The 24,410-nt window shown below is 39.3% G+C and overlaps 1 protein-coding gene across 5 annotated transcripts in view; it reads left to right on the forward strand.

Moving 5' to 3' along the window:
* The window catches only part of ABCG2 (ATP binding cassette subfamily G member 2 (Junior blood group)), a 144,070-nt gene that overhangs the window by 23,612 nt on the left and 96,048 nt on the right, over positions 1 to 24,410 (forward strand). For 2 of the 5 annotated variants that reach the window (XM_035004538.1, XM_035004539.1), the window contains exon 2: positions 18,206 to 18,323. The exons of 2 other annotated variants lie outside the window; for them this stretch is intronic. In XM_035004538.1, the coding sequence (XP_034860429.1) occupies positions 18,256 to 18,323 (68 nt within the window). In that variant the 5' untranslated portion in view covers positions 18,206 to 18,255. Of the gene's footprint in view, positions 1 to 18,205; positions 18,328 to 24,410 lie in introns of all 5 variants that reach the window. One more of the 5 variants, XM_035004540.1, reaches the window with a different exon arrangement.

Consider the following 24,410-nt stretch of genomic DNA (forward strand, 5'->3'; position numbering starts at 1 on the left):
TACATCTCTGTTGTTGGTATTAATCCCTGCAATTCTCTCAGGGATGTGGTGTTACTTTTTGGTTTATGTCTTGATACACAGGAAAGCGGGAGTGGGAGGGCAGTTCCAGGGGATTCTATCTGATGCTTTCTGCCATCATAGCTGTTACTCCATGTGGGGCCCATTATTAGACTAACTTAGGACAAAGTCCATCTAACTGCTCATCTCCATAAGCTGCTACTCTGAATTTTTGAACTTGGTGGCATTTTGTGTTCCTGGGAGTCAATGTCATTTCAGAAGCAGTATCTAATAATTCCCAGAATCATTGGGTATTTTCTTTCCCCTAGTGTATAGTCACCAAGCAAATCTCTTTGAGGCAATACTACTTAAGATGTCTCCCTGGACCAGTGACCATTTGCTTCACTTAGAAACTCATTAAAAATGAAAATTCAGGGGCGCCTGGGTGGCTCAGTCAGTTAAGCATCTGCCTTCAGCTCAGGTCATGATCCCAGTGTCCTGGGATTGAGCCCCATATTGGGCTTCCTGCTCAGTGGAGAGTCTGCTTCGCCCTCTCCCTCTGCCTGTCGCTCCCCCTGCTTGTGCTCTCTTTCTTTCTCTCTATCAAATAAGTAAGTAAATAAAATATAAAAAGAATTTTTTTTAATGAAAATTCAGGGGCACCTCGGTGGCTCAGTTGGTTAAGCGTCTGCCTTCAGGTCAGGTCTTGCTCTTGGGGCCCTGGGATGGAGCCCCATGTCAGGCTCCCTGCTCAGTGGGAAGTCTGCTTCTCCCTCTTCCTCTCCCCTTCCCTGTGCTCGTTCTCTCTCTCTCTCTTAAATAAATAAAATTAAAAAAAAAGAAAAGAAAATTCAGAGACATTACCGTAGTCCCACTAAGTCAGAATCCCTGGAAGTGGACCTCAAGAATCAGTGTTATAGTTCTCAGCACATTTAAAGAGGCTCTGGCTTAGTTCTACAAAAACTGATTTTGTCCCTCAGGTTAGGGTTGACAAATAACATATAGGGATCCCAGTTAAATTTGAATTTCAGATAAGAAACAAGTAATTTTTTTTGGTATAAATATACCCCATGCAATAGTTTGAATCTGAAATTCAAATTTAATCTTGTGTTTTTATTTGCTAAATCTGGTAACCCTACTCTCCAGAGGATATTTGGTAATTTTTTTTTTTTTTAAGATTTTATTTATTTATTTGAGAGAGAGCAAGCACATGAGAGGGGGGAGGGTCAGAGGGAGAAGCAGACTCCCTGCCGAGCAGGGAGCCCGATGCGGGACTCGATCCCGGGACTCCGGGATCATGACCTGAGCCGAAGGCAGTCGCTCAACCAACTGAGCCACGCAGGCGCCCATTTGGTAATGTTTTTAGCAAACATTTTGTTTGTCACAACTGTAGAAAAGGTTATGTGTGTGCTGCTGGCATGTTGTGGGTAGAAACTAGATGCACTGCCGAACATTCTACAACGTACAGGATAACCCTCCCCCCACACCAAAGAAATACCCAGGCCAAAATGTCAGGAGTACAGAGGTTGAGAAATGCTGGCTGGGAGGAAGATTTATGGTATACCATGCTAATGGCTGTGTCGCAGGATCTTTTCTCAGAATCTCCCAGATGTTCCTTCTCACTGGGGCTCTTAGTCTCTGACCTGACTTAGGTCTGCGTATTGGGTACCAGGCATACTTTGGCAACTTGAGTTAGGTTCTGCCTAGCAGACTTACATTTTTTTGTTTTGTTTTGGTTTTTGTTTTTGTTTTTTGAAGATTTTATTTATCTATTTGAAAGAAAAAGAGAGCACAAGTTGGGAGAGAGGGGCAGAGGGAGAAGGAGAAGCAGGCTCCCTGCCCCGGGATCATGATCCCAGCCGAAGGCAGACGCTTAACCAACTGAGTCACCCAGGTGTCCCTAGATTTTTTCTCTATATACATACGTCAAGCAGCATCTTAGTATGCTGTCGGTTTACGATTTCTTGGAACCCCCAAATCAATTAGCCATTGACACAAAGCACAGAAAGTCAAAACACTGATTACATGCCCCATCTATGGCTCGTTGTAGTCATTGCCCCATATATTCTGAAACAGACCAGCACTATACAGGGCCTTTACCATGCTGAATCCCTATATTCCCACTGAAACGAGGGCATACGTTTTCATTGCAGCCTCATCTGCCAATATCTCTGACCTGCAGAGCTCCTCAAAGATGCTGGTGCTTGCCTTACTATTGCATTTCCTAATGTCTGGGTGAAAAGAGTGTCTGTTAGACCTTCCCAGCGGGGTCTAGTCAGGAGGTGGCTGAGGAGATTGCTCATAATGGATCCATTCCTATTTTCCCAAACCTTGCGTTCCTTTGCTTACAGTATGCTAGAGAATTTCTGGCATTTCAACCTCATTAACTCTGTGTTTTTGTGGAGTCCTGGCTTTCAGTAGCTGACCTTTTCAAACTGTTAGCACTATCCCCATTATTCCAGCCAGCGTGTTTTATTCCAAACCCTGGAGGAGTGCGCCCATGCCAGTGATTTTGGCTTGACTGAGTATATTTTATCCCCATAGGCTTAACACTTGTAGAATCTATACCTTCAGCTGCTCCCTAGACTTCTGCTGATACTGTTGGCAAAATCATGCAAGTCTGTTAGGGAATAGGCTGCCTCCTCCTGGGGCAGGCTGGTGCTGCTCTCTCAGAGGTATGTTCCAGTTTCTATTGGTGCATCACAAAACTCTCCAAAACAACAATTAAATGGATTTGAGAGGGAATGGGAGAGGGATTGCAGAAGTGAGTGTAGAGAATTCCTTTGAAGAGATTTGTTGTAAAAGAGGGCAGAGCAATATAGCAGTGGTCGTAAGGTGTGAGATGAAGAGAGACGTTGAAGATGAAAGAAATAAAAAGTAGCATGGTAGCATGCTGTTGGGAATGATCTAGTAGTAAGAGATAAATACAGTATAGATATATAGATGTATATAGTATATAGATCTGTAGTATAGTATATAGATCTATAGTATACTATCTATGTCTGTGTATCTATATATCTATATACTATATCCATATCTACATGTGATGATGATGAAGAGGTTTTAAAGGATTTACTGCAAAATGGAGACATTGCCTTAGGTCTTAGGAGCATGGACATTCATCTAGGCCAGAGTAATAAGAGGGAAGGCAGAGTATGCTGGTAGGTGGGAAGATATGGTAGAGGGAATCTAGAAGTCTCTTTTGCTTGCTTCAGTTTTCTCAGTAAAGTAGGAAATAAGGTTATCAGCTGAGGATGACTATGGGAGAAGATACTGAGTAGGAAGAAGACATTGTGACCTATTGAAATAAGAAAAAAGAAGAGTGAATGGTCTAGGAGACTATAGTATGAGTTGCTGGCACTATTGAGGGTCCCAGCATTAAGTTTTTTTTTTTTTAAGTAAGCTCCATGCCCAACGTGGAGCCCAGTGTGGGGCCTCAACCCATGACCCTGAGATCAAGACCTGAGCAGAAATCAAGAATCGGATGCTTAACCAACTGAACCACCCTGGCACCTCCCAGCATTAAGATTCTTGATCGTGAATTTAAAATCAGAAGAACCATTATTCTTATGGGTTTTCCTCTACCCACATTCAGTGGTAGGGACGTAGGCACGGAGTGGGGGAGATGTGCATTTAAGGGAGAGTTTGTAGTTTAGTCAAGCAAATGACAATGCAAAAGAAGAGCAAGGGAGTTTGAGGGTGTTTTCTAGGGTATTATTATAATGAATAATCAAGGAGTTTCATCTGGTATGGAGACTAAAGTGAACAGTAGGGGATGAGGCACAGTGAAATATTAGCAAAATTAATGGATTCTACATTCTTATGGGGGGTCAAAGGTTTGATGGAGTTGGGTTACTAAAAGGAGCTGGGTGGAAAGATGGGATTTGGTGGTCAGGGAGCAAGATACATAAGATGATACTAGTAATAACAGTTTCTGTGGTGTGACCTGGGAGTGCACAATTGGGGAATAAGGACGTTGGAGGAGAGAAGGTCAAGGTAGTCAAAGGCCAGTGTGTTGGGAAAAGTACCTGTGTGTGTATTGAATTCACCATGAAGCAAGACCGAAGTGGTGTTAGAGAGAGTGATGGTGTACCAGGAACTAAAATTACTCATAAATGGTGCAGGAGGGTCCTGGAGTCCAAAGTTAGCATCAATAAGAGGCAGGTAGTGATAAAGTCTGATGACATGGAATTCAAAGCTGAGATCTTAGTGGGGAAATTAGTAGTAGACGATCCACTTTGGGATGTTCACATTTTGCGGTGGTTTCTCCTCCCAGAATAAGCAATTTCAGAATGTGAAATTCCCCAGTGTCTCCTTAAGGAAAAAACATTTCCATAAAGACTTTTCACACTTTAAACACAAGAGGGCGCCAGAGTCTAGCAAGGGATTATTTTTGCTTTTCAGCTAAAGCTAGGACAACCATAGTTACTTTTGAGAGTGAAAGCGGGGGGGACACAAGGGGCAAGAAAAAACTCAGTATATAGCAAATACCATATTCTCTTGAATCTAAAATTCATCGTTTTATTACTATTTTATATACCAACAATATAATCCTGTTAATTGAACTGAAAAAAAGTTTCCCCTTTACTTAGAATTTTTATTTTCTACTTATTGAACTTTGATTAGAGGTTTTTAGAGGTTTTTTTTTTAATTGTATGTTACTTTGTGCATGCCAAAAAAGAAAAATAAAAAAAAATAAAAATTAATTGGCTAAGTTATTCCTAAAACTTCACTTTCAGAGACTAACTCTTCCGCATCACTTTTGACTCAGTCATGGATGTCTTTGGTCCTTCACACAATAGTGACCTCTGTGCCTTCAAGGATATTGGGAACACAGCTACTTAAAAGAATCCATAAAGGAACCGAAAGCCATTGTTGCTGGGCTGGGCAGCGGTTTTTCAATTATACAGAGCTGGCTTACACTAAACACCCAGGGACATTGCTAAATATATCACATCCCGTCCTTCTGAGGATTATGTGATTCCTCGAGGGAAAGAGTGGTCCACTACTGTTTCAGCGATTTTCATCCAAATTACCGATAACCATTCTGTAAGTTTTGATCTATAAGTTTTTGACACTGTTAACGTTCAGGCCTGCACAGGCAATGACAAGTGTGCCATGATTGCCACCTGGCCAACAGGAATTGTAAGATGCCATTGATTAAAAAACTCACCGTGGTTTTAGTGATGTTAAGATGGAAGAAAAATGTGCATCTTAGAATCAACAAATATGGTAGGGTGCCTGGGTGGCTCAGTTGGTTAAGCACCTGCCTTCAGCTCAGGTCATGATCTCAGGGTCCCGGGATCGAGTCCCGCATCGGGGTCCCTGCTCAGCGGGGAGCCTGCTTCTCCCTCTGACCCTCCCCCCTCTCATGCTCTCTCTCTATCTCATTCTCTCTCCCAAATAAACAAAATATTAAAAAAAAAAAAGAATCAACAAATATGGTAGATGATTTTTATTAAGGCCCGATTTAAGCCTCTTGTTTCTATCTTTCCCAGGAAGCACGAGAATTTCCAAACTGTTAAAAGTAGAAATAAATATTGTAATGAGCAAATGAAAACCAAGGTAGAAAAGGAAAGAGTAAGAGAACACTAAACAAAAAATGATGATGATCTCTAAACGTAAATGTTACCTCCCCTGTGAAGCTTCCACCCCTCACCTCTGCTTACTAGGAGGGAGGAGAAGAAGCGTGGGCTCTGAGTTCTGGGACTTCCTAGCTGTTAGTCCCAGAGAAATTTACCAAATGTCTTTGATCCTGATTCCTTCCCTATAAAATAGGAATAATGGCGTTCACCTTTCCTAGTGTTCGTGAGGGTTAAATGTGATTATATCTCAACAAAGTTTCTTTTTCTTTTCCTTTGAGCTACTAAGCTTGTGTGTATCATTCATGAGGCATATATTTCTTTTTTTTTTTTTTTAAAGATTTTATTTATTTATCTGAGAGAGAGAATGGGAGACAGAGAGCATGAGAGGGAGAAGCAGACTCCCCGCCGAGCAGGGAGCCCGATGCGGGACTCGATCCTGGGACTCCAGGATCATGACCTGAGCTGAAGGCAGTTGCTTAACCAACTGAGCCACCCAGGCTCCCCATGAGGCATATATTTCACCTAACATCTTTGCTTGTGTACTTTTTTTTCTCTCTTTAGATTATAAATTCCTTGAGAATAAGAACTACCGCACTCCACAATGCTTTGTATATTGCAGGTACCCAAATTAGGTTTGCTGAGTTAATGAATTAAACATATCCCAGTGTGCCGAAATAATTTTTATATGTGATCACAGAACCACTGTGTAATCAAGGCCTTCATCAAAAACTCAGTTTCAGGAACAAGACCCTCACATCTGATCCTGGATTGGGTTTACTGGCTTGTTTCTTTGGCTTGCACTTCAAGTTTGCCCTGTTCAGGGTATTGGTTCTCATGCTTACTATTTGCCTATCATCCTCCAGTGTCTCAACCATGTTGAAATTATCCAGCACCTCCCCTTCTGCAACGACTTGTGCCTCTGAGTTCCAACACCTAGTTTATTGTGACTTTCTGTTGGTACAGTCTCTCAGTGTAGTGCTCTCTACAGCTTGATCAGCCTCTTGTCTGATGCTGTCCGCATCTTGTGTGAGTCCTATTTACTTGCTGGACAAAGCAAGGTGTTCTCAGTGATCTAGAAAGCAGAAGAAGAACCAGTAAACTAGAAATGGACAAGTGTCAAAACTGGAATTCAGATTTAGTTAATACATTTGAAGGGTGGGTATGATAAGAGAGGATGACGTAGTACCTGGAACTCAGCAGGACCTTCTAGGCTAGGTCTGAACCTTGGGGAAAGAAGACCTATGAGTAAAAGCTGATGGTCTGTGTTCATGAGTGACGTGTAAGACTTGGGTATGATACATTAAGAGATAGATATTATGTCTTTGTCCCTGGTTCCTGACACAGCTTCTAAAACTCTTGCAATTTCCTGACTGATAAGGGTGATAGAAGTATTTTTTGTGTGTGTTTCATAACAAGCCCTTTTCATTCATGTCTGAGTTTATGCTAATAAGATGACTTTTGTTGGGCCCCAAGAGAATTTCAGGATGGAGGCTGGCTGCCCAAGAAACTAACCATGTGATTAGGCGGTTGGAACTTGTAGTCTCACCCCCAACCTCCACGGAGGGGAGAAATTGAGTGTAGTCACCAACAACCAATGGTTTAATCAATCATGTCTACATAACGGAACCTCTATAAAAACCGCTAAATGATGGGGTTTCCGGTTGGTGAACACATCACGGTACGGAGAGGACAGCATGCCCAGAGAGGGTGTGGAAGCTCTGTGCCACTTCTTCCATACCTTGCCCTCTGCATCTCTTCTATTTGGCTGTTCCTGAGTTGGATCCTTCACAGCAAACTGGTAAATAAACTGTTGTCCTGAGTTCTGTGAGCTGTTCTAGCAAATTATCAAACCTGAGGAGAGGACTGTGGGAACCCCTGGTTTATAGCTGGTTGGAAAGAAGTACAAGGACTTGAAACTGACCTCTGTAATGGGAGCAGTTTTATGGGACTGACCCTTAACCTGTGTAGCCTATGGTAATTCTTGGTACTTGGTGTCAGAATTGAATTTAGTTGTAGGACACTCAGTTCACATCTGAAGAGTCAGAGAATTGGTTGGTGTGAGGGAAAAAAGACCCTGCATATTTGGTGTCTGACGTTTTGATTAACAAACAAGGTATGGTGTCTCCCTCCACTTCTGTGGGTCATGCAGTGTTCTGGCACAGTGGGGGCTGAAGAGAATGAAGCCTTGTTCTGACACTTTCAGGACTTTCATTCAGATTTTGGAGCCTTGGAAGACAAGCACTGCTGCTAGGGAGTGTCACTTGATGTAAGTCAGCTGCAGTAGTGAAGTTCTACTGTCAACTGCTTCATGGACACCGGACATGGAGGAGGCCCCGGTAGAAGGGTGTTAGGAGATTTATATCAGAATGGGATCCCAGGGACGCCTGGGTGGCTCAGTTGGTGACCAGCTCAGGTCATGATCCCAGGGTCCTGGGATCGAGTCCCACATCGGGCTCCCTGCTCAGCGGGGAGCCTGCTTCTCCCTCTGCCTGCCACTCCCCCTGCCTGTGCTCTCCCTCTCTCTGACAAATAAATAATAAAATACTAAAAAAAAAAGAATGTGATCCCAGAAAGTATTTGGAAGCCAGAGGTCCTGCATCATGGAGATAGGGGCATAAATCAGCTATATTCAAGTAATCACCATTCATGCATTCATTTTTACCCCAAAGCTGGTGCTTCTTGGAGAAATTTCAAGTTATGCCAATAACCAAGAGTACATGGTCTAAGCAACAAAGCTGATAAGCTTGGCTTGTCAGAATTCTGAAATGGTTATTGAAGAGGTGTTATGTGGGTATATGGGGACACAGAAAGAATAAGGACTAGGATAAAGATCGTAAGAACCACTTATACCAAACTAGTTGTACTTCTTTTCAGAATGGTGGTTTTACCTTATTAAAGAAGTTTAATCTGGAGTATAGTTTTTTTTTTTTAAAGATTTTATTTATTCATTTGAGACACAGAGATACAGAGAGAGAGAGAGAGCATGAGCAGTGGGAGAGGCAGAGGGAGAGGAAGAAGCAGACTCCCCGCTGAGTCAGGAGCCCGATGTGGAACTCGATCCCAGGACCCTGGGATCATGACCTGAGCTGAAGGCAGATGCTTAACCATCTGAGCCACCCAGGCGCCCCCTAATCTGGAGTATAGTTTCCATAGAATATCAAAGAGACAACCCCAAAATAGTGAGTGATGTTGGAAATAAAATACAAAGTTATGGGGGCATTTTCTCCTTCTTAATATAGTTAAAATTTATGTAAAATTACTGAAAAAACAGGGTAGACAATCATCAAATGCAATCATTCATTAATGGTTTCTTCTGTAGGGGGTGCCTTTGGAAAGGCTTGACTTTGAGAATTGCTAGTGAAAATAGATGCATTTCATTTCATGCTGGCAAATGCTTTGGGAAATTGCACCTGGTTTTTTTGACCTAGCCATGGGCACACTAAGCTTAAATAAATATGACTTATTTACAAAATGATGACAGTTGGCATTCCTCTACAGATTGAGGCATGACCGAATACTTTATTTCTGTTTCCCACCTCTACCCTTTCCTGACCAACACGGAGATTTCTTTTTCTCTTCCCTCATTCCAATTAAGAGTGAATTTAAGTTCTCCTCTCTATGTAGCCCACACATATTCACCATTTAATGTTGAAATCCTTTTATGGATGTTAAGGAAACCAGGCCATACAAGGCCAAGTCAGTTATTTTCTCAGGAATCAATTTGGGGCACAACTTAGCACACTAAAGAGGAGGGAAATACTGATCAAGCCTACCTTGTCTTACCCCTACACATTGCTTCTCAAGGTGTGGACCACAGATTACCTGTATCAGAATCAGAATCATCTGGTAGTGTTTGTTTAAATCTAGATTTCTCTCTCTCTCTCTCTCTCTCTCTTTTAAAGTAATCTCTACACACTACATGGGGCTCAAACTCACAACCCTGAGATCAAGAGTCACATGCTCTACCAACTGAGCCAGCCAGGCAACCCTGTTTAAATCTAGATTTCTGACTTATTATCTACTGAATCAGAATCTCATTTGGGGATGTGTTTGTTTAAGACTCTTTATTTTTGAAAAGCACCCCAAGTGATTCTGATGTGCCCTGAGCCAATTGTTATGGCTTTATAATTAGTTGTATCAGTTTAAGTTTAGTTAGTATGCCTATAGTTATATTTAAGAAATTGCCAAAAAAGGCAAAGAGCACAGTCTAGGGGATTTTGACCCAGCATTTTTTTTTCTTCCAAGCAGTCTATATTAATTGCTAGGATCATAGAAGCAGGTCTATAATGCTCTGTTTTAACTTATAAATTTTTTGTTTGTTTAGAGGCGCCTGGGTGTCTCAGTCGTTAAGCATCTGCCTTTGGCTCAGGTCATGATCCCAGGGTCCTGGGATCGAGCCCTGCATTGGGCTCCCTGCTCTGCAGGAGGCCTGCTTCTCCCTCTCCCACTCCCCCTGCTTGTGTTCCCTCTCTTGCTGTGTCTCTCTCTGTCAAATAAATAAATAAAATCTTTAAAAAAAATTTTTTTGTTTGTTTAAACTTGTAATTTAAAATACTGCAGCTTGCTAGTGAAATTACAAGTTTGAACGAGCAGCAAAATGAACAATGAATACATTGCTAATTAAAATGTCTACATATTAACTATAATTAGTCACTAGATCTAGATTTTCCAGTTATTGGACATAAATCAATTAATTTTTTTAGTATGCCTAAGATAACAATTTTTATTTTAGAATATATGATATTGAGAATTCTTCCTGATAACAAGTAGATAGCAAGACTATGTATTGAAATCACCCAAAACAATAAAATTATCTTCTCTTTAAAAAAAACAAAAACTGGGGCACCTGGGTGGCTCAGTTGGTTAAGCGTCTGCCTTCGGCTCAGGTCATGATCCTGGGGTCCTGGGATCGAGCCCCACATCGGACTCTCTGCTCAGTGGAGAGCCTGCTTCTCCCTCTCCCTCTGCCTGCCGCTCTGCCTACTTGTGCTCTCTCTCTCTGTCAAATAAATAAATAAAATCTTAAAAAGAAAAAAGACCTACTCAACAATTTGAAAAGACTAGATGTTAAAGAAATTGAATTAGTAATTAATAACCTTCTAAAACACTGAGTACATGGCCCAGATGGTTTTACTGGGGAATTCCACCAAACATTTAAGGAAAGATTATACCAACTATCTACATTATCTTGTAGATAGAAGCCAAGGGAATACTTCCTAGTTCAGTCTATAAGGCCAGCATTATCCTAATACCAAAACCAGACAAAGAATGAACTCTAAGAATAACTAAATAAATGGAGAAATATTTCATGTTCATGGATGGAAAGACCCACCATTATCAAGATGTCAGTTCTTCCCAACTTGATCTATAGATTCAATGCAATTGCAATAAAAATCTAAGCAAGTTATTTTATGTTTATCTACAAACTGATTCTCAAGTTTGTACAGAGGTAAAAGACCCAAAATAGCCAACATAGCATTGAAGAAAAAGAAAAAGTAAAAGGATTGACACTACCTGACTTCAAGATTTATTATAAAGCTACAATAATCGAGACAGTGTGGTTTTATCAATGAAAGAATAGACAAATAGATCATGGAACAGAATAGAGGGCCCAGAAAGAGAACCATGTAAACATAGTCAATTTAGGAAATACAATGGAGCAAACAAAGATAGTATTCAATAAATGGTGCTGGAACAAATGGACCTTCATGTGAAAAAAAATTAATCTAGATAAAGACCTTATACCCTTCACAAAAATTGACTCAAAGTGGATCTTAGACCTAAATGAAAAACAAAAAACTCCTGGAAGATAACATAGGAGATAAGATAGGTGACGTTGGATATGGCAATAACTTTTTAGATATAATACCAAAGGTATGACTCATGAAAAAAAATCATCGATAAGTTGGACTTCATCAAAATTAAAAATATCTGGTCTGCAAAAAACAACATTGGGCAAAGTGGGGAGTGTTGGGTGGCTCACTTGGTTAAGTGTCTGACTCATGATCTCAGCTCAGGTCTTGATCTCAGGGTCATGAGTTGGGCTCCATGCCTACTAAAAAAACTCAAAAAAACCCCAAAACCAAAAAGCAGTATCAAGGGAATGAGGAGACAGACTCCAGACTGGGAGGAAATATTTGCAGAAGATATCTGATAAAGGGCTGTTATCCAAAATATACAAAAACCACTTAAAAATCAACACTAATAAAACAAATAACCTGATTTAAAAATGGGCAAAAGACCTGAACAAACACCTCACCAAAGAAGATATACAGATGGCAAATAAGTGTATGAAAAGATGCTCCACACCATATGTCACCATGGAATCACAAATTAAAACAACAAAGAGGGGCACCTGGTGGCTCAGTCTGTTAAACATCTGCCTTTGGCTTAGGTCACGATCTCAGGGTTCTGGGATCAAGCCCCACGTTGGGCTCCCTACTCAACAGGGAGTCTGTTTCTCCCTCTCCTCTTCCTGCCACTCCCCCTGCTTGTACTCACATTCTCTCTCAAATAAATAAATCAAATCTTTTAAACAACAACAACAACAACAACAAAGAGATGTTACTATATTACCTATTAGAAAGGCCAAAATGCAAAACACTGACAACACCAAATGCTGACCAGGATATGAAGAAACAAGAACTCTCATTCATTTCTGCCAACTGCAGATTGGTAGAATGCAAATGCAAATTGGCACAGCCACTTTGGAAAACAGTTTGGCAGTTCCTTACATAACTAAACATACCATAGAATCCAGAAATCGTATTCTCTCTTATTTACCCAAATGAGTTGGAAACCTGTCCTCACAAAAACCTGAACGTGGATGTTTATAGCAGCTTATTCATGATTGTTAAAACTTGAAAGCAACCAAGATGTCCTTCAGTAGGTGAATGGGTTAATAAACTGTGGCACATCTGGACAATGGCATATTATTCAGTGCTAAAAAGAAATGAGCTATCACGCTATGAAAAGACATTGAGGAAACTTAAAGTTTTAATTACTAAGTAAAGAAGGCAATCTGGAAAAGCTACATACTCTATGATTCCAGCAATATGACATTTAGGAAAAGGCAAAACTATGCAGATAGTAAAAAGATCAGTGGTGCCAGTAGGAGTGAGGAAGTGTGGAACACAGAGGATTTTTAGGGCAGAAAAACTATTCTGTATGATATTACAATGGTGGATACATGTCATTATGCATTTGTCAAAATCCATAGAGTGTATAACACTAAGAGTGAACCTAATTTAAATTATCAGCTTTGGGGTGATTATGATGTGTCAATGTAGGTTCATCAGTTGATCAACAAATGCACCACTCTGGTGGGTCATGTTAATAGTGGAGGAGAGTGTGTGAGGGGAGTAGAGAATATATGGGAAATCTCTGTACAGGCATACCTTGGAGACATTGGGAGTTCCACACCACCGCAATAAAGTAAATATCACAATAAAGCAACTTAAATGAATTTTTTTGTTTCCCAGTGCATATAAAAGTTATGTTTATATTACACTGTAGTCTGTTAAGTGTGCAAAAGGATTATGTCTTTAAAAAACACAACAAAGTACATACCTTAATTATTATTATCTTTTTTTTTTTTAAAGATTTTATTTATTTGACAGAGAGAGACACAGCGAGAGAGGGAACACAAGCAGGGGGAGTGGGAGAGGGAGAAGCAGGCTTCCTGCTGAGCAGGGAGACCTATGCAGGGCTCGATCCCAGAACCCTGGGATCATGACCTGAGCCGAAGGCAGACGCTTAACGACTGAGCCACCCAGGCGCCCAATTATTATTATCTTTTTATTGTTGTTGCAAAAAGGTGGTTTTATTAAAGCACAGGGACAGGACCCGTGGGCAGAAAGAGCTGCTCAGTACATACCATAATTAAAAATACTTTATTGTTGGCACATCTGGGTGGCACGGTTGGCTGAGCATCTGACTCTTGGTTTCGGCTTAGGTGGTGAGCTCAGGGTCATGAGATTGAGCACCGAATCAGGCTCCATACTCAGCACGGAATCTCCTGGGGACTCTCTCTCCCTCTCCTCCCGCCCCTTCTTCCTATTCTCTCTCTCTCTTCCTCACTCTAAAGTAAATAAATAAATCTTTGAAAAAAATACTTTATTGCTAAAAAATGCTAATCGTCATCTGAGCTTTCAGCAAGTCATAATCTTTTTGCTGGTAGAGAGTCTTGCCTCAGTGTTGATGGCCATTGACTGATCAGGGTGGTAGTTGCTGAAGGTTAGGGTAGCCATGGCAATTTCTTAAAATAAGACAACAGTGAAGTTTGCTGCATCGGACTGACTCTTCCTTTCATGAAAGATTTCTCTGTGGCATGCAATGCTGTTTGATAACATTTTACTCATAATAGAACTTCTTTCAAAATTGGAGTTAATCCTCTCAAACCCTGCTGCTGCTTTATCAAATAAGTTTATGTAATCTTCTAAATCCTTCGTGGTCATTTCAACAGTCTTCACAGTGTCTTCACCAGGAGTAGATTCCATCTCAAGAAAACCATCTTCTTTGCTCATCTATAAGAAGCAACTCTTCATCTATTAAAATTTTATCATGAGATTGTAGCAATTCAGACACATCTTCAGGCTCCACTTCTGATTCTAGTTCTCTTGCAATTTCCATCACATCTGCAGTTAACTTCCTTCACTGAAGTCTTGAACTTCTCAAAGTCATCCATGAGGATTAGAATCAACTTTTAAACTCCTGTTAATGTTGGAATTTTGACCTCTTCCCATGAATCACAGATGTTTTTAATGGCATCTAGAATGGTGAATTCTTTCCAGAAGGTTTTTAATTGACTTTGCCCAGATCCATCATCTTTAGCTCGATTTAAATGTGTGTGACTCTTTCCCTTGAACGCATAGAGGCCATTGTAGGGTCATCAATTGGCCTCATTTCAATTATTGTTGTGTCTTAGAATAGAGAGGCCCAAAGAGAGGGAGAGAGATGGAGGAAGAGCTCGTTGGTGGAGCAGTCAGAACCCCACAACATTTATTGATTAAGTTCATTGTTTTACATGGGCATGGTTCGTGGTGCCCCCAAACAATTGCAGTAGGTTTATCAAAGATCATTGATCACAGATCACCATAACAAACATAATAATGATGAAAAAGTTTGAAATATTCTGAGAATTACCTAAATGTGATACAAAAAACACAAAGTAAGCAAATGCTGTTGGGAAAATAGTGTGCTGGTAGACTTGCTTGACATAAGGTTGCCACAAACCTCCAATTTGTAAAAATGTAATACCTGCAAAGCACAATAAAATGAGCCTGTAACTTCCACTCAATTTTCTTGTGAACCTAAAACTGTTCTAAAAAATAAAGTCTATTTTTAAAAATACAAAAGAAGGAAAAAAATTACTTTGAAAATTGTGACTACATAGATAAAACTATAAACATATATCCATATTCAATCTGATATCCTTTTTGTATCAAAAAAAGTATGGTCCTAAAAGCAAGAATATGAAAGAATGAAGTATTTATTAAATTTAAAAAGCTTTAAATATAGACCAAAATGACAATTACATTAAGGTTACCTCCCACAATTTAAAAAAAAAAAAGCAGCATTCTATCAATGCTGGAGTAAACTGTAGACTTTGGTCGGCAATTGGAAGAATTAGCTAATACATGATGTAAATGCAGGGATAACACAATAACTCATTGGATAACTTGAAGTTACCTAATCAATTACAAATTAGGGCCAGGGCAAGAAATCAATCTGCAGAAATCTCTGGTTTCCAAATTATGTTTCATCAACTACCTGCTAAGATATCTGCCGACAGTGCTCAGGGTAACATATAGTTTTCTTAGTGTTAAAGCATCTTTCACTTGAAAAGAATTTGGGATTAATCAAAGAAATGTTTAAGATAATCAAATCCATTTTAAAGCTTTTATATTAAAGAATTTTCACCTTTTTTGTTATTTTATTATTTAATATAATATGACCTATTAAAGTATGAGACCAATTTTGTCAATCTAATTTTTTTTTTAAAGATTTTATTTTTTTGTTTGACAGAGACAGACACAGTGAGAGAGGGAACACAAGCAGGGGGAGTGGGAGAGGGAGAAGCAGGCCTCCCATGAAGCAGGGAGCCCAATGCAGGGCTCAATCCCAGGACCCTGGGATCCTGACCTGAGCTGAAGGCAGACGCTTAATGACTGAGCCACCCAGGGGCCCCTTGTCAATCTAATTTTAAATGTGTAATTAAATAAATGATTTAAGCTTTTTGATTTAAAGTTGACATCTTACTAAGTTTTTAGAAAATAATGGGACATTCAAAGAACTAAGGCTAACTATATTATGACTTTTATGTAGACAGTCTGTTATGCACTGTGGTTTCAGATGTGTAATAATTTGCACAAGGGTTTATTCCCAATTATGCCTTAACCGGAACAATTTTTTTTCTATATAGTTCCTTGCCTTAATAAATATGTAAGATAAATTTAAGCAAACTTCTATTTTGTATATTAGTAAACTACAAAGTAAAAAAAACGAACATTTTGTGGAGTTTATATTTTGCATACTCAAGGTGAGAATTAAGTTTCAAATAAACCTGTAATATATTAAAAAAAAAAAGATTTTAGTTAAAAAAAAGTAGCCTAGGATCCAACCCTGATTATACCACTTGGTAGTACACCATATGACATCATCTTGTAGAATCTGTTACCAATGGTGATATTAAAACGTGATTTCTGCAAAAGTATCAGTAGGTAGGAAGTCCAGTTGAATTCATGCAACAACTGGTAACTCTATACTGTTAAAGACCCAGGAAAAGCTAATAAAAACCAGCCCTTTAATATTATTTAGTGTACTTGGCAGATTTCTCCGTTGGATGAAGAGTGTGGCAGGGGTCTCTAGTAGAATAGTCATACCTAAAACCTACTTGTTATGCATTAAAAAACAACACTACAGTATAAAGAGAATAGGGATTTTTCTCCTCATACCTAGCATAGTATCTGGCATTTAGTAAACCTAGTACATATTTGTTGAATTAATAGAGGAACTATTTAGCTAAGGGATTAAGATGTAAACATCTCAAAGTTAAATGATGAGACTGTGGTTCTGGAGGCATGTAAGAAGCAGGAAGTGATAAATTGCCAAGTGGATGGAAGTGAGAATAAGTGTTAAGAGCTCCAAGTAGGGAGAGACCACTGTAGGCTGTACTGGTCAAGGAAGGCTTCATGGAGAAAGTTAGTCTTAGAAAATCTTTGCTTTAAAAATATTTTGGATTTGAAGCTGTAAGAGTGGGGAATGCCATGAGATGCAAGAGTATGAGCAAAGGAACGGAAGTGAGAAAATAAAAGGCATGACTTTAAGGTGCATGTTGACCCTCTAGCATGGCAGCCTAGCTGTCCTAGAAAAGAAGAGGAGGGAAAGGTCTCAACACCAGGTTGTGGTGGTCATGCTTCTCAGGCTCAGGAGTTTGGACCCAATTCTTTTAGTAAAGAGAAGAATGAATGGTTTTTCAACAGGCAATGGTATAAAGAAAGACTTTGGTGGTTCTAGAATAAAGGTAATACGGGGGACAAGGTGTAGGATGGTGTGGGTTGGATTAGAGAAGTCAGTGTTCTTGACAGAGAATAGTTAGAAAACAGATATAAGGTAATAAAGGGCTAAGCCATGGTAAGGTCAGAGGTTATGGAAAAAGACAGACTCCTGCAACATTGTAAAGGAAGAAGTAATGGGACTGGTGACCACATACAAAGGAACGATAAGAGTACCTTTATGAATGTGGAAAACAAGGGTAAATTTTCAGAAAGAAGTATACATCTGTAGGTTGTTTATATTTTTAGTTTAATTTTATTGTTGTTTATACCAAGTGAGTTGGAATTAGTATCTATATCAGAAGATAGTGTGGAGAAAAGTTTACTTTTTCAAGAGAGAAAAGAACTTTTTGCAACTCAAAGTATAACTGGAATGCATTGCTCATAGGGGTTTAACTCTTAGGTATTATAATATTAGAATCTTGGCTTTTCCAAATAAATCTGGTAAGAGTTAAGCAACACAAACCTAGAGGGATAATGTATAGACTGATGAGCTGGAATGTTGCAGTCTGCTGGGCTCTTTGGGAGACTTTTCATAGAGAAGAGCCCAAGACACAAACAGGTTGTGCTGTCCAGGAAGTCAAGTTCTCTGCCAGTGCACTTGAAGGGAACAACTACAGGAATTTTTTTTTTTCATGTTTTTTAATGTGTCCCTGCTGGTAAATATGCTTCAGGAGAGGATGAACAACTCCTGGCCAAGGAGGAAGCAGCTTTAAAGAAAGCAAAGCCAAAACAAAGAATTGGCAGGACTCTTCAGAGGCTGGGTAGTATTGTTCAGGCCAGCCTGGCCTTCCTGTCTCATGGGATTCTCAAACATTTTTTGTTTTTAACTGACAAATATTGTAACAGCTTAGGACCTGGATTTCATGTCTATTTCCATGCAGAACCCACTACTCTAATTCTGAAATCAAGTACTCCCTATTAGCATCCTAATCCTCCCAGCCAATGCCTCTAAAACAATGAAATGAATTCCTCTCTGATGGAGAGAATAATGAGTCCGCTTCACCAGAAACAACCAGAGTCCTTTATTCCTTTAAAGCACTTTCAACTATCCCCCTTTATTTGTAGGCAACAGAACAAATAAAATGGAGCTATCTTGCTCAGCCATGTGAGGACAAATGATCCAGAGCCTAAAATACACTGAAGATGTGCAGCACTTTCACACACACGGACCCATGTGGCAACTGTGGGTGAGCAAATTCATGCTCAGGCTGTTGACTGTTGAATATCTATAGCAAAATTATTCTGTGTCCAAATGCTACGCTAAGCAAATATAGTCAATTTTACATACCTGTTATTCTCGTAGCAGGGGAATGCTTTGCTTAAATTCTTTGGGGAGGGGGCAGTGGTTTTGTTGGCTCTTTTATTTTTATTTTTTTAAAGCTTTTATTTATTTGAAAGAGAGAGTGAGAGAGAGAGCACGAGTGGGGTGAGGGGCAGAGGGAGAAACAGACTCCCTGATTATCGTGACCTGAGCCGAAGGCAGACACTTAACTGACTGAGCCACCCAGGCGCCCCCATGTTGGCTCTTTTAGAAGAAACAAAATTCTTTCCCTCTTGAGAAGAAAACTAGAGAAATAGAGAAGAGGAAGGAGAAGATTTGCAAAGTGATTAAAAGAAAAAACAATTGTATTTAGAGGGTTTGGAACGAAACCTTCTTTCAGGTTTGGAACTAAAACTCCTTTGGTGTAGCTGCTGGTTTTTTTTTTTTTAATGTGCAGAATACATGTTTTATTTTTTTTCTTAAGTTTAATTTCAGGAAAATTTTCTTGAGTTGCAGACTTTTTAAAATATATTTTGTTCTATTTCCTTACTTTGGTTCTTCAAGGACTTCTATAATTCATATGTTCACTGTTCTTCATACAATTTTAATAATTGTCACTTATTCTCAAATATTTAACTCTTTATTTACTTCTTAAAGTTTTTTTCTCTCATTTTTAATATTCTATTTATTTTGAGTCATCATCTGTTATCTTAATTTACTCTTGTGCTTTTTATAATTTAATTGCTCTGCATCGTTTTCTCAGGTACATGTTTCTGGCCTGCTTTCACTATTAGTAGGAACATTAGTCTGCAACTTATTACCTTTTTTTTTTTTTTTTTTATGGTGTGAAAATAGAGGGTAAGTATCTCAGGGTAATCTGTAAAATTTAACCTTGTGCCAATGGGATCAAATTTTATTTTGATACCATCAATAACATCTAGCTGTTCTTTCTCAAGTTTAAAGAAAACCTGGTTTCTTAGGTGTAGCTCTCAAGTTATTTTGCAGCTCCAGTTGTGAAACACTCTGATTAAGCCACTCTGAAGCAATAGTCTAACAAGTTGTTAACTACAACCTTATACCGGGAACCAGCCATGGTTGTCAGTTAGCTGCAGCCCCGGATCATTGAATCCAGTCGCTAGAAGCCAGTTGTCATTAACAGTTTACAAAATCTAAAAGAAGGGGCGCCTGGGTGGCTCAGTCGTTAAACGTCTGCCTTCGGCTCAGGTCATGATCCTGGGGTTCTGGGATCGAGCCCCGCATCTGCTCTCTGCTCAGCGGGAAGCCTGATTCTCCCTCTCCCACTCCCCCTGCTTGTGTTCCCTCTCTCGCTGTGTGTGTCTCTCTGTCAAATAAATAAAATCTTTCAAAAAAAAAAAAAAGAACAGGATTGCTTTCCCTCAGCAATTTCATCTCTTCATCATCTATTCAATTCCATCCCTCATTCTGTTCTCACCTCTCTAGTTCTTGAATAATCTGCTATACAATCTTTTGAATCACCCTTAGTGTTTTCATTGGTTGTAGATGGAATCTCATTTTATTGGTGCTTTGCTGAACACCAGTTTCATTAAAATGATATTTAAATGGAATTTAATTTGGGTGGGAGTGAAAGAGAAAAGGGAAACTAAGGGGGGGTTTATGCTACTAAACTACTGAAACAAACAATTCTAAAGGTATAATCTCTTAAACTTATTGGGGAGGCATTAATGGACATTTTCCATTTAGTAGCATGTTGGGGGCACCCCATGGAATATTGCAGTTGATAAGACCCTTTGAGATAAACATGATAGTACTGCACCTATAGTCATGCTGTGATCTTAGCTTCTAAATTTTTTTATTTTTAAAGATTTTATTTATTTATTCATTTGAGAGAGGCAGAGACAGCGACAGAGCAAGAGTGGGGAGAAGATGGAGAAGCAGGCTCCCCGCTGAGCAAGGAGCCTGATGCAGGATTAGATCCCAGGACCCTGGGATCATGATCTGAGCCAAAGGCAGGTGTTTAACCGACTGAGCCATCCACATACCCTGTGATCTTAGCTTCTAAAATCTCTTTTCAGGGCGCCTGGGTGGCTCTGTCAGTTAAGCATCCTTCAGCTCAGGTCATGATCTCAGGGTCCTGGGATCAAGCCCCACGTTTGGCTCCCTGCTCAGCGGGGAGTTTGCTTTTCCCTCTGCCCCACCCCCTGCTCATGCTCGCTCTCTGTTTCTGCCTCAAATAAATAAGTAAAAATTTTTAAAACAATAAAATCTCTTTTCAAATTTTGCTGAATTTTATTTATTTTTTTAATGAGAATTCTTTTTTTTTAAGATTTTATTTATTTATTTGAGAGAGAGAGCATGAGTGGGGTGAAAGGCCGAAGGAGAAGCAGACTCCCTGCTGAGCAGGGAACCCGATGGTGGGCTCAGTCCCGGGACTCCTGGATCATGACCTGAGCTGAAGGCAGATGCTTAAATGACCGGGCCACCTAAGCGCCCCAAATTTTGCCGAGTTTTAAATAGCCTGTGGAACTTTACAAAACCCCAAAGTCCAGGCCAAACTCAGAATCTCTTCCTAGAGATTCCAAAGTGCAAAGAGGTTGAGAAGTTCTCAATCCTTAATGTCCGTATAAATCACCTGAGGATCTTGTGAAAAATGCAGATTCTAGGGCGCTTGGGTGGCTCAGATGGTTAAGCGTCTGCCTTCGGCTCAGGTCATGATCCCAGGGTCCTGGGATCGAGCCCCACATCGGGCTCCCTGCTCCTTGGGAGCCTGCTTCTCCCTCTGCCTCTCTCTCTCTCTCTGTCTCTCATTAATAAATAAATAAAACCTTTAAAAAAAAAATGCAGATTCTAACTCTGTAGATCTAGGGTGGAGCACAAGATTCTGCATTTCTAACCAGCTTCCCAGGTAACACCCACACCACTTCCTCTCTGGCCCCTCAGTAGCAAGGGAGAGATTAGACAGATGGTCCAGATCAAACTTGGGTCCAGACACAATCACCTGGGGAATTTGGTAAAACAGCAAAGGCCTAGACCTCTTCCTGCTTCAGAGAAACTGGGCCTCCATGATTCTTGTTAGCTTCCAGGTTATTCTGATGCAGGTTAAGACCCAAGAACTGCTGATCTAGATTGCTGTCTAATCATTGCCCTGCTTGTCCAAACTTTCTTGTTGCTTCTCTTGTTTCCTTTCCTGTACCTTCTGAAATCCTAGAATACAAGTACCAGAAGAAATTAAAAAATCTAAAATAATGGGTTTCAATGTAGTCCAACATTGAGTATACAAAATACATTACTCAATTCGAAAAAAAAGAGCACAGATTGTGTGGCAGATACGTCCTGCCAAACAACCCTGTCCGAAGAGATTTGACATTTTATTTGCAAAATCTCATTTTGACTCATGGTATGCAATAATCTTTATCTCCCTCAATGTTCAATCTTACATCTCCTCAACTTGAAGCTCAATCTTTTTTTTTTTTTTTTAAGATTTTATTTATTTGACAGAGAGAGAGACACAGCGAGAGAGGGAACACAAGCAGGGGGAGTGGGAGAGGGAGAAGCAGGCTTCCCGCCGAGCAGGGAGCCCAATGCGGGGCTCGATCCCAGGACCCTGGGACCATGACCCGAGCCGAAGGCAGATGCTCAACGACTGAGCCACCCAGGCGCCCCTCAATCTTATATATATGGTGTTTCTGCATATTTTAAGGATGACTCTACTTAAAACTATAACAGTATCACCAAATAGCCTTATTGAATTAAGTATATCAAAAGAGATTATCTGGTCTGTAGATTGTATTTTGTCATAATATGCTATTTTCTACTGTATCTTAGGGCCCATACTTGTGATACATTAAGAAAATCTGTATACACACACACACCAAAAAAAAAAAAAAAGAAAGAAAGAAAGAAAGAAAAAAAGAAAATCTGTATGCTTTTTCCCCTAGCAGACAGATATGACGTCTCCTGGCATGGTGGGCTTTATAAAATATTGTGTTGATTTTTTTTGTTCTTTTAATATTAATGATAGCTCACATTTACTGTGTACTTACTAACTGCCAGCTGCTTTTCTAAACACTTCATTTACGTGTGTTAACTTATGTTGGCCTCCCAGCAACCTCAGAGATGGGTGTCCTTTTTTTGACAGATGAGGAAACCAAGAAGTTGACCAAAGTGACAAACTGATAGAGTAGGGCTGGGAGCTGAAGCCTGGCAGTCTCGTTGCATAATTTCTGCATCGTACTAGTTTTAGTGTTTTTGTTTACCTGCACATGTCTCTTCATTAGATGCTTGTATGTCTAACTTCCTCTTTGAATAGGCTTTGTTTTTTTGGAGCAGTTTTAGATTCACAGCAAAATGGGACAAAGAGTGCAGAGAGTCCCCACATAACCCCTGCCCCTCCACATGTCACAGCCTCCCGCACTATCTACATACCCATCCAGAGTGGTACATCTCTTACAAGTGATCAACATACCTTGATAGCATTGTCATTTATGATCCCAAGTCCTTAGTTTATGTCAGGGTTCACTCTTGGTGTTGAAAGTAATATGGATTTTGACAAATGTACAGTGATGTGTATCCACTATTATAGTATCATACAGAATAGTTTCACTGCCCTAAAAATCCTCTGTACCTTAACTATTGTCCTCCCTCTCTCCTCTCTCTGGCAATCACTGATCTTTTAACTGTCTGTGCAGTTTTGCCTTTTCCTGAATTCCATCATACAGTATGTAGCCTTTCTAGATTAGCTTCTTTTACCTGGTAACAGGCATTTAAGTTTCCTCCACGTCTTTTCATGGCTGATAGTTCATTTCTTTTTAGTGCTAAAATGCTAAAATGCTAAAACATCCCAGTCAGCCTATTGTTGACTGGAAGCCTTACTGATTTTATAACATTTTATGCTATATTATACCATTTTTAACATTTTATACCATATTCTTACAGTAAAGTAAGCTAGAGAAGAAAATGTTATTAAGAAAATCACAAGGAAGAGAAGATACATTTATTGTACTGTATTTATTGAAAGTAATCCATGTACAAGTGGACCCCTGAAGTTCAAACCCATGTTGTTCAAAGGTTAACTATATTCTCTTGGCTTCTGTCTTCTGAAAGAAATTGTAGGGAATGGGTATAATTTCTTCCTTAAATGTTTCATGGAATTACCCAGTGACCCCATCTGGGCCTGGTGCTTTCTGCTTTGGAAAGTTATTGATTTAATGTTTCTAAAGATATAGGACTATTCAGATTGTTTATTTCTTCTTGTGTGAGTTTGGGAAGATTGTGTCTTTCATTGGTCCATTTCATCTAGATTATCAAATTGTGGGGAAAGAGATGTTTATGGTATCTTTTCTATTTACTTAATGTTCATGGGTTCTGCAGTAATGTTCACACTTTCCTTTCTGATATATTAATATCAGTATTAACTTTGTCATTTCTTTTTATTTTTATCTCTTAGTTAGCTTATCTAGAGGCTTATCAATTCTGTTGTTCTTTTAAAAGAACCAGCTTTTTATCCTTCATTAATTTTCTCTGCCAATCTCCTGTTTTCAATTCCATTATTTGTGCTATAATTTTATTATTTCTCTACTTTTCTTACTTTACATTTAATTTTCTCGTCTTTTTCTAATTTCCTAAGGTTGAAACTCAGATGACTGATTTTAGATTTTTTTTCTTTTTTAATATATACATTTAATGCTGGAAATTTTCATCTAAGCACTGTTTTTGCTGCATTTCATATGTTTTGATAAGTTGTATTTTCATTTTCATTTAGCTCAAAATGTTATTAATTTCTCTTGAGATTTCTTCTTTGACCCATGTGTAATTTGAAAGTATATTTAACCTTCAAATATTTTGGGATTTTCCAGTTATCTTTATTAAATAAATTTCTAGTTTAAATCCATTATGATCTGAGAGCATACATTGTATGACTTTTTTTCTTGAAAAATTTTAAAGATGTGGTCTATCTTGGTGTTTGGTCCATGTCAGCCTGAGAAGAATGTGGAATCTGCTGTTGTTGAAAGAAGTAGTTTATAGATGTCA

This window comes from Mirounga leonina, unplaced genomic scaffold (genome assembly GCF_011800145.1).
Source record: "Mirounga leonina isolate KUSES-001 unplaced genomic scaffold, KU_Mleo_1.0 Mir_129, whole genome shotgun sequence".
Lineage (NCBI taxonomy): Eukaryota > Metazoa > Chordata > Mammalia > Carnivora > Phocidae > Mirounga > Mirounga leonina.